The sequence below is a fragment of the Neomonachus schauinslandi genome, chromosome 7, assembly GCF_002201575.2.
Source record: "Neomonachus schauinslandi chromosome 7, ASM220157v2, whole genome shotgun sequence".
NCBI lineage: Eukaryota > Metazoa > Chordata > Mammalia > Carnivora > Phocidae > Neomonachus > Neomonachus schauinslandi.
Genome location: NC_058409.1, coordinates 141966090 through 141977412, shown reverse-complemented (window position 1 = coordinate 141977412; position 11323 = coordinate 141966090). Strand labels below are relative to the sequence as shown.

Genomic DNA, 11323 nt, shown 5'->3' with positions numbered 1-11323 from the left:
AGCCTACGCCGCGTCGGGCAGGTGGAAGGCGCTGCCCAGGCTGGGCGCGAACGGCTCCCGCGGCGGCGGCGGCGGCGGCGGCGCGGGCTCGGGCCCCGCCAGGTGCGCCGCGCGGCTCGTGGTGCCCTGTGCGCGGGAGAGGAGAGAACACGCGCGCTTAGCCAGCTGGAAGCAAAGGGCCCCCCCACCCCCGCCTTCCCCGCGCGGCCCGGCCCCCCGGCGAGGGAGGGAAACTCGGGCGCGCTCGGCGGCGGCACTGCGCGTGGGATCGGGACGCAGACGCCCCTCGATCTTCTCCGGCAGGGTCTTTTCCGCCAGGAGGGAACGGCCGACAGTGGGGTGGGAATCGCGTCCCGGAGTGGGACAGTGTTCTGATTACATATCTAAGATGTTTCGGCAATAGCAGAGGCATCGCATTAGGCACATCAAGATTTTAAAAGGCCACCCAACAGGGCCATCAGGATCCGTTCCTTCTGATGAGAAATCAAGGCACTAAATCCCCCTCCCCCACGGTCATTTCACTGGATACAGTTTCTACCTCCAAAATCGGCTAAGTTTTATACTTATCTGGAGAACATCAAGAATAAACATACTTCTCAGAGTTTATTCTGTTGCTATTGTCGTGGTGAGTCTTCGTTTTGGACCAGGAAAGTTAAAAGGAGGGAAAAACTATTAAGTCAAAATAAATACCCTTGGTCTTTCAGTATTAAAAATAAATAAATAAAGCATTTCTAGAGGAATCAGAGCAATTGCAAATGCAAGACTAAAAAAGCCTCCCTTTTCTAGATTTTAACGCTGGGCAACAAATCTTTCAGCATCTCTCTCTCTCTCTCTCTTTAGCTGGCTTTTAAGAGCCCCCTGCAGCTGTGTCTTCAAATTGAAAGCCAGTTGCCTCTCATTTATTTACAAGAACACAAAAGACAACAAGGGCTGGGGTGGAGCTGGAGAGACCGTTGGAGGGGAAAGCACTTTCCTTGAATCTTGTCCAGAGACAAATTTGCATTCGAATGAAAACACTACATTGTCAACCACTTCTGGGCAGGAGGTCTGGGATCTTCCAGGCTTTCCCGGGAGCAGAAAGGTTTTTGAGGGCAGGCTGGTGTGAAAAGGGGTTGGGATTGTGCGCAGAGAGAGAGAGAGAAACTGGGAAGGAAGGTTTTGAAATTACGGGTGGGAACTGAGTGGGAAGGAGGAAGTGGGTAAGATGGAGGGAAGGGGGAGAGACTCAACAGACGCCATCCATTAAAAGTTTCAATGCTGCCTCTCCACCCATTTTGGATTGGCAATTGGCAGATAACAGCGGGGGCACCTCCATTCGCACACACATAGTGTTCCAAATGTTATCTGGATGTCAGGTTCATGGGAAGATCCGAGGGAGTTAATTTGAGTCAAATCAAAATCCTTTATTAAGGGCAGTGGGATGAAAGGAGATAAAGTGTGTGTATGTGTGTGTGCATGTATATGTGATGTATGTATTTTACCTATTTGTGTATATTTTCTATCAGTCCACTGACAAAGATTTTCTCCTGGACCAAACTCTAGTCAGGCTCCTCTGAACTCTCTTCTCAATGAGCCCCTGGTTCGGGGAGCTTCTGTTCATCTCCGCATTGTCTGGTATAAGCAAGAATCCTGCTGAGTCAGTTTAGCCAGAAGCTCCCACAGTCCATGGTGGATCACCCTGCAGGTCCCACCTGGTTCCTCCTGCCCCACTGCCCATCAGGTGCCTTCTCAGCAGGGGGCTTGCCTTCAGCAAGAATACTGTGAGGTAGGTTTAGTCAGAGCCCCCTATCCCTGATGTTTCTCTTAGCAATTTTCTGCCACTGACTGCACCCTGCTCCTTGGCCAGAAATCCCACTTCTCCTTGTTGAAGTAAGGACTGAGCCTAGTTCATTACCGAGGTCTCTTTTCCTCTACTATAGTAGTTTTTTTTTCTCCCCCCAATAAAATCTGTATTCACCACTTTACCGTCCAGCTCTAGTTTTCTTTTAACACCACTGAGCAATTATTTTGAATTTAACAGTAGGAGTGAAAGTAAAATGTAAACGCCATAACTTTGTTCAATAAGGTGTCTCCAGACACTAGAGCAAGGCCTGATTCATAGAGATACCATGGATATTTGCGGAATAAAGGAATAGTTAATAAAGCCGATCCCAAATCTTTGGGATGGGGGTGGGGGTGGGGTTATGTGTGGAGGATGGTGGAGAAGCTCAATAGAACCGGTGAGCTCATCCTGAGCCCCGAGATATATTCTGGCATCATCCAGAGTCAGAAGGCACCTGCTTACTTCCAATGCTGCTTCCATCCCAGTAGAAGTTCTGAGCATGAAATGTATAGGCTGGGCTTCTCGAACCTGACTGGGTATTATCAGCGGAGGAGCTTTTTAAAAAATCTCAGTATCCAGGCTATACCCTAGCCATTCAGGGTCTCTGGAGATGGGACTCAAGCAGCAGGCTTTTAGGAAGCTCTCCAGGTGATTCCAATGTGCAACCATATAGGAGAACAAGTTCTCCCTAGAGCACTAGTTTTCTGAGTGTGGTCCCTGCCTGCAATCAGCATCAGCCCACCCTTACTGAATTGGAGATTCTGACACAGGGGCCCAGGGAGCTGTTTTAACAAGTTCTAAAGGTGATTATGGTGCTTGCTAGTTGACAAGCCCCCGATCTAGAAGAGATTCTGATTCCGGGGTCTGGAGTGAGCCTGAGAGCCTGCATTTCTAACAGCTTCCCGGGGGAGGCGGATGCCGGCTGATATGAGAACCACCACTAGAGCAGACAGGGACCTTCCTTCGCTTTTCTTCTGACGCTCTCCTGGGGCCTGAGGTACATTCAGCTGTGCAGAACCCAGCTGACAAGTGGCGGAAAAGCCTACGACAGGAGTTTTCTCTAAACCTTTCCCACAGGAGCAGAAGGAGGAGAGAGAACCCCAGAGGCTCTAAGGAGAGTCCCTGCTCATAACAGAACGAATACTTTGTGTTATGTCTTGCATATATACCATTAATAATAGCTCTATGTGACATTAATGATATCACTGCCAAGTTGCATAATTTTTAATAAAACAAATACTAAAGTATACCGATATAAACTAAAGCAATGCTATGTAGAACTCTAGGATTTAAACATTAGAATGATGTGGGTCCTAGGAAAACCCTGAACACACTCAGCACACGTTTAATTTCCCTTTCAATCTGTTGGAACGTCTAGTTTCAGGAGCACTAAATGCTAAATATTATTGTCTCGAAAGATTCCTTAAATGGCCCCCAACTCTGTGGAAGTTTTGAGAACTGCCATATCAGCTCCAGGTATTTTGACAGGCTCTAGCAGCCAGTTCAACAATCTTTTAAATATTGTAGGATCTTGGTGAAATTTTGCCATTTTTTACATGAAAAAAATTAAAACATAAGAAATAAAAATTTACATGCTCTTTAAGATTGGTATTGTTCATGTCAGAAATGTTTTGTATCTGCACTGCCCAATATGGTAACCACTAGACACAGGGGCCTTATTGGGTACTTAAAATTGGCATTGGATTTTAACACATATTTAATTTTAACTAATTTGAACTAAAATAGGCAAATGTGGCTGGTGGCCCACCTTACTGGACTATGCTATAAGCCACTTTGCAGTTTATAATAAATAATCCAGGGGTGTTAGCCTCCCTTCAGATGGCTATGGAGTCATAAGGGCCTAAGAACGAGTCTTTGGTTACACAGAGAATTCTGTTTTTACAGCATCAATTGGACAAAAGCAGTAGTCTTTTGGGAGCTTGTTTCCACTCTTGTGGTTATGTTTTGTTCCATTATGTGATTTTATTTAGCAACTCTTAGCCAGTTAAGGATACAAAATCCATGCCTCAGACCTAGGTTTATTACTACCTAGGTCACTGGGTTAAAAATAATATAAACAGATTTTAACATGCATAGAATGTCACCCACTTCCCTGTCACAGAAGTTCAATTCTACCTTAAAAGTATGTTAACACTATAAAACTGTAAATCCAATTTTAAAGGTAGAGTTCCAAAACTTCCCTTAAAAAAACCCCAAACAACAACATCAATAAAAAACTAATGACTATTATACCTTCTTCCCTAAGGATATTTGGAAATGCAATAAGAACTGAAATAATCTTTTTATTGATGATAAGATCCTTAAAATAATATAAAAATTTCTACATACTTGGAGCAGATTGTGCCCCAATATTGTCTTGTCCTTTGAGAAGGACAATTTCTGTTAGTGTCTTCATTCTTAGCTCTTTGGAACAGACCAACCCAAACGGCTACTTTGTTTTTCCTAAACCCTCCAAAATAGGAGACCCACCTATGTGAAATTAACAAGGAAGTAGAACATTGTCAAATAGACACTCTGATTAAATAGTTTCCAATAGGCTGAGTCTGGGGTTCACTAAATGTCTTTCCTTCCTTTCTTCCCATTACAGAAATTCATCAAGAGAAAAATGGAACATTACTTCCAGTTCCAATGGATACTTTATGTATATTATATCTCAAGTAAAAAATAAATGTAGGGATTTTTTAAAAATGAGACATGAACAATACACGTAACTTATCAAAACTCTTATAAACTAGATATTTCATCTGCATAATAGTTTACATATAAGTTTCAGATGGGGCAGATTTAGAATATGCTATAGTTGTGATTTGTATGTTGTATGTTTGCGTGAGTTTGTGTACATATATATATATACACATATATGTGTTTGTGTGTGTGTACACTGAGGCCTCTTGTGTAATTGTGGAGTGCTATTTATACCTATTTCATGAAAGTGTTTAAGGGGAGAATGTATTTTCAAAGTGTAGTACAAAGAAAGTTAAAATGAGCACTTAGGCAATATATACATTATTCCCAATACTCATTAACCAACAGTATTCAAGATCCATGCATTCATTAATGCATTCCCTCACTCAATAAACCATTAACTGGCACCTGCTATATTCCATGTACAAATGAGGAGTCTGTTCTTGAAGGCCTCTCTGCAATCCTCTTTAGGTGAAATATTTTACCTTGACATTATTTTGGAGATCTATTGTAATTTTTACAGAATAATACCAGGCCTACAATTATGACATTGTTCTTCTCTGGAAGTCTGAGGCCCTGAAAATATGGCACTCTTGGACCAGAATGTGGCACTGGCCTCAACAAAGAGCAGAGCTGCTTCCTCATCCCTTCACATTTTACCTTCTGTCTAGGGAGTAGGGATGGGGCATGGAGTGACATGGGGAAATAATTCTCCAAACTCAGAAACTTATTTAATCCTCATTCTTGGGAGGCTGGGCAGTACCAAAAAACAAAACAAAACAAACAAAACAAAACAAAAGAACAAAAAGAAAAAAACCCCAAAACCAAAAAAAACAACAAAAATCACACAAAACCCCACTATGCTGCAGCCAGTTAACAAAAGACTTGACAGCCTGGGCTGTCTAATGAACCTTGACTTCAAATCATGAGTAAGCCATGTCACTGCAGTAAACACTACATTTTATAAAGCAGGTCTGTGATTCATGGGCAGTCCTCGTGAAGATGTATTTAGACCTGCCAAGTTTCCTGGAATTGTCAGTGAGGCCCCTAACTCTGGGTCAGGAGGAATATTTGCCCAGAATGCTGGGCAGCTGGGCCAACGCTGTCAGGAATGGGCAACTGGACTCCCTGTTCCATGGCTTCCCCGAGGGAGCCTGATGACTGGGGGGTCAGCTGTCTGTTCCCCCACCAGCTGTCTCCATCGCTTTCATTTTCCTGGGATTACCATCAGACTGGTGAAGCTAATAATTCATGGCGCAGATATTCCTGGTTGTGGTGGCTAAGGAGGTCCTGGGCAAAAACAGTGTCACGAGAGGCAAAGCTGGAGAGCGTGTTTCAAAGGAAGACAGAGGCAACAGGGTGAGCCAGTCCAGGCATGGAAGAGCAGTAACTCCGGGAGATGACATTGATTGGATGAGCAAGGGGGTGGGAGGCTGTTTGAGAGAATGCAACTAAGAAAATAAAAGCAATGGCTGAAGACTATTTGTTTGATGAGTTAAGAAGCTTGAATAGCTTTTAAATACTAAAAAAACAGGACATGGCTTTAAGATGACATCTTTGAAGAAATCCATTTCTAAACCAGAACAAGCCGGTAACATGATTTAGAAATATTGGCTACATGCTGTTGATTAAAACACCTGAGAGCATGTAGAACTCTCCTAGAATGAGTCTGCACACTCAGGTGGACGAAGTCCTTTACCCTCACAACTTGGAAATGAGAAGAAATCATGCCTCCGAATGCAAAACAGTCTCATTTAGTTATTGTCTGAAATGTTCCTATAGTGCAACCCAATTAAAATGAATCTACGTTCCCAAATAAGTTTTGTGCCCTTGAACTTACTCCCTGGGATGAAATGCACTTGCTTAAACACTACAATCATTGCTGCCCCAATTTGGTATCTTCTCTTTTGAAATTGACTTTAGAAGGAATGCCATTCTTTAAAATAAGTCCCAAGGTAGAAAACCCTCGTGCTGTGAGAAAGGTCTGATTTTGGAAATAGCCAAATAAAATAATCAAGAGCCTTGTCTAGCAATTCCCCTGAGGAGCACTGGTTTTGGTAAAAGCTAACATGAAACATAAAGAGACAGCTTCCGTTCATAGTTCACACTGTCCCTGGAGTCATCACTGCTGGATGAGGACAGAAGGGCAGGGTTTACCTGGCGGTGACCTTGTACTACAGTGAAAGGTAGTGCCCAGAGCAAAGTAAACTTAATTGAAAAACCAAGGAGTTTGGAAGGAATTCCTTCCCCAGAAGAGAACAACTCAATTAAAAGGGCCATAAGAGCTATAATCTTTGAGACAAAAATGGAGACCACCCTCACTGCTTTCTTTTTGCATGAGTATCCCACAATTAGAAAGCGTGCGAGGGAGCGGGTGCTCTTGCAAACCTATCAGCCCTGTCACTGCAGTGAGAAGGAGGTGCTAGTGGATCTATTTTCCCAGAGTTTTCCAGTCACTAGTACAAACCGGGTGGGATGGATTTTTGCATCCTGGGTGATGGTTTTTCCTACCCTCTGCCCTCTCTTTAAATAAAGGTATGATTAGGGTCATTATCAGTAAATATTCAGAAGAGTATTTCATATGGCCATTAAAAAGCTCTACCAATGGAGGGGCGCCTGGGTGGCTGACTTAAGTGTCCGACTCTTGATTTCGGCTCAGGTCATGACCTCAGGGTTGTGAGACTGAGCCTTGCATTGGGCTCCCTGCTCAGTGGGGAGTCTGCCTGAAATTCCCTCTCTTCCTCTCCCTCTGCTCCTCCCCCCCCCCCCCCCCCCCTCACACGCCCCCCCCAGATAAATAAAATTCTTTTTAAAAAGCCTCTACCAATGGAAAAAAAAACAGAAAAAGAAAACAATGACATGTCTTATATAAATTTATCTTATAGAATATATAAGGAGGGATTTCTGGGTGGCAACTTTTCCTAAAAAGCTCAATAAGCCTTGGCAAAAATAAACTACAAGAAACTTTTATTCCAGCAAGAGGTTCATTCAGTATTTACTTTAAGAAGCCAAATACTTGCTTAGAGGAGGAACTACTCTAGTACAGAACACACATACATACCCTCCCTGCAACGAGAGATGTTTCAATTACTGAAGCCAGATTATATATATTTATACTAGAAACAGAAAATGGAGGGGGAAGATTTTAAAGCAGAGTAATGAGAAAGGATTTCCAAAAGGTGGTCATCTGAAAACTATCTTAAAAACAAATAAGCTGCCCATTCCCCACAAACGTGTCAAGGAAAGTATAGAAAATGGCGCAATTTCTTCTCTAAATGTTACATACTGTCTATATTCTAGACTAAATACATCCCTGTGATTTTGTGTTTTCCAAGTTCACTGGTGACTTTTCTCTTCCTAAGTATTGCCAAACAACAACTTCGCTCATAATGAAGCAAACCGGAGTGATGTCACCCCAGCTATCCACATGACCCTTCCCATTCAACGGCCAATACATAGGTGTTTACTGGGGGTTTGCTTCTCTTTGCACCATGTGGGTTTCTGTGCACTGAGCCACCATCCACAGAGCTCTCCATCCCCTTGACTTTCACACTGACCTGACGTGAAACTACACCATTTAAGTGATGCTCCAAATTCAAAGAACACCCGGCCATGGGCACCAATGAGCAGGTGGTATATTTATAATTATGATATAGTCTAAATGAGCACTTTTAAGACACAAAAGTCAGTGCCAGATCACAAAGAAAGGGCAATGTTGCTTCTGAACAAGCTTACTGCTTTTCTAGGCTACCCACTGTTGTCCAGTTTTATTTTGCAAAACTATCATACAATTCTTCATTTCCCTTAGCAAGCAGGCATTTTTCTAGGATTATAAATGTGCACACACTTACTTCTGTTCTGCTGAATGACATGAGAGTGGTTTTAAAATCTTTAGGCTCCTGCCAGTATCTGTATACAGGTGCATCCTTTCGTATCTTTTGCTTATTTTTGGTTTTTTGAGGGAAGAAGTGCTTGGTGAGACTACTTTATGTGTGGACAGGGGAGAGACCAACGTATCTAGAGTGGTTCCTCTATGCCGGAAGTCTTATATTCAGCATTTCATACAATCCATAGGAAACATTATGTGAGCAGAAGTAGACAAAGCCTGGAGGAGAGCCAGCTTCTCGATCTGCTCTCTACCCACAACCTCTGCAGAAGGATTATCCAGAATAAGGCTGGGGTTGGAGGAGCCTGATGAATGCTTGGTGAACCCTGGGCCAGTTACTTGCAATACGGAGATCAGCTGTGTCTGGTTTCTGCTCCTGCAGCAAGGCCATCTGATGGGAAGAAACTCATCTGCAACTAACTAAAGGGTGTTTTCTGTGATGTGACAGAATGATGCTTTCAACCCATAAGTCAGGCCATGCTGCGCCTCCTCGAGTAAAAGACAAGATCCTCACAATAATCCACTGGGTTTCCCAACCCTTCGAAAACTCCTGCACCCGGGGCTTTAGCCACCTTGGCCTCCTTGCAGAATGTTCTGTCAACATGCCAGGCCGCCTCATCCGGGAGCCACTGCATTTGCTCTCCCCAGGACCGCCATACAACTAGCTGCCTCTCTCTCTGCCTTCAGGTCTTTCCCGGCTGTTACCTTCTGCACAAGGCCCCACCGGTCACACCCCATCCCGCACTTTGGATCCTGCTTACCCTGGTTGGCATCACATCCTCCTCACAGAAATCATCACTTTCTAACAAACTATGTAATTTACTTATTTCCGGTGTCGGTTTTCTGAGTTCTCATGGCTGCTGCTAGAATTTAGGTTCCTTGAGGATGGGGACTGCGTTTCTTTTCTTTATTTCTTCATCCTGAACACATGACAGCTCATGGCATGCAATAGGCACACAAAGCATCTTGGATGCATTAAAGAATAACCCGTAGACACACAGATATACCTGGAAAAGCAGCTCTATTTTAACTGGGGGACCTCACGAGAGTCACACAAAGGCCAAGGTTAAGTTGGAGGGAGAAGGGGGAATGGAGGGGGAGACCTACACAGCCTGTTTGAGGCTGGGGCACAGAGCTTGCAGGGTGGGGAGAATGGATAACCATAAACTGGCTCATTGTTACTTCCCAGAAAGGCCTTGGGGTCTGATGGGAAGGGTCTTACCTTCTGTGTCTTCCAGCCCCATGAACTCAACCTAGAGTCTGAGGAGAATGACTTTCAAGGATTCTAGTTTGGGTAACACCAGAGAATTAATATTTTGTTGCACCTTTTGCGCCTTATAGTTTTACCTGCGGACTGATATGATGGGCAATTGTAGGTTTTGCATGTATTGCCGAGGCCTGGTGATGCCGGTGATGATCTCTCCACAAATATTTATTATGTTGAATAAACTAGAGTTTTTTTTAATTTTAATTGAAATTAGATTCTTTGAACATGCATGATACTCCTTTGAAATTGCATTCTGACATGATTTATGAGCCAGACAGAAAACCATTTGCTTTACTTTAGAATTACACATATTTTTTAGACTAAAAAAAAAGAAATACTTCGTGTTGATTGGTTATAGACCTTATTAACTTGGTCTGGCATCTGTTGGCAATAATTTGAACTTCGCTAGCCCTTTTGGCACTTTCTAACTACAAGGTATTCTAAAAATTAATCCAGCCTCGAAGAAATGACCTTTTTATACCACTCGGAATGTTGAAAAGAATGTGTCATGGGGCTCAGCAAAACCACTAGAACAGAGGGATCATCCCAAGATGATCTGAACAAGGGAGATGTTATCGGAATGGGATGTGGCCTCCCTAATTTCAAGGTATAATGCTAAATGCAGAATAAACCTACTGGTTTACTTGTTCAACCCTTCTCTGACATTATTTGGAAGTCATAGGTCCTATGGGGTGTTCAAGAAAACATGCCTTTCATACTGCAGCACGTGAAAGCTAAAAGTAAGCTAAAAGCATTGTACCAAGATCCACCACTTAGTAAAATAAATAAGATTTAGATATTCGCCAGTGGCCTCAATCCTGTTCATCGAGTGGATTAGAACAACCCCCTGTTTTGAATGTTCAGACTTCTCCATCCAGGCACCTGCCAGGGTAAATGAGCATGCCAGTCACTTTCACCTCGAACTTACGTTATCACCTTGAACATGAAATAGAACATTTATAGATGTCTTCAAACTATTAACTCTGATGACTTCAATTCCATAGCTTTGATATCTTTACAACTTTGTTACACTTTCTGATTAAACTTTAAAACGGACTTTTTTTTTTTTTTTTTTAAAGATTTTACTTATTTATTTGAGACAGAGAGAATGAGAGGGAGGAGGGTCAGAGGGAGAAGCAGACTCCCCGCCGAGCAGGGAGCCCGATGCGGGACTCGATCCCGGGACTCCAGGATCATGACCTGAGCCGAAGGCAGTCGCTTAACCAACTGAGCCACCCAGGCGCCCTAAAACGGACTTTTACTGTGAGGCCCCATCCTGTCATTCTGAGCTTCTACTATTTTACTCCCATGCTAATTAGCAGATGACAGAATTAGCTCCAAGAAGAACTCCTACAACACGGAAGTAGATAAACCGCCATATTGCTTGTCCACATTTATAGACCTGTTAATAGGTTCAAGCTGCTGATGAATTTAATTGAATTGGTCAATAATAAAAGGAAACCTCTGAAACACTGCTGGAATCACTAGACTTCACTTCAGTCAAGACTTTGTGTCCATTTTCACGGCTGCTGCCTTAAAATGGTGTGTGGCAACATCTCTAAATGCAATGAGCTGGAGTCTCCCCATCTTTAAAGTGTCAATATGCTAATATAGCCCTGTTGTGGGGATTGAGTAAGAGGAT

General features: G+C 43.2%; 1 protein-coding gene across 1 annotated transcript in view; it reads right to left on the bottom strand.

Annotated features, from left to right (window-relative positions):
• Nucleotides 1–11323, bottom strand: part of CTNND2 (catenin delta 2) — an 896858-nt gene that overhangs the window by 377622 nt on the left and 507913 nt on the right. Inside the window, exon 7 of the mRNA XM_044916688.1 lies at nucleotides 8–126. Coding sequence (XP_044772623.1) covers nucleotides 8–126 — 119 coding nt within the window. The remainder of the gene's footprint in view (nucleotides 1–7; nucleotides 127–11323) is intronic.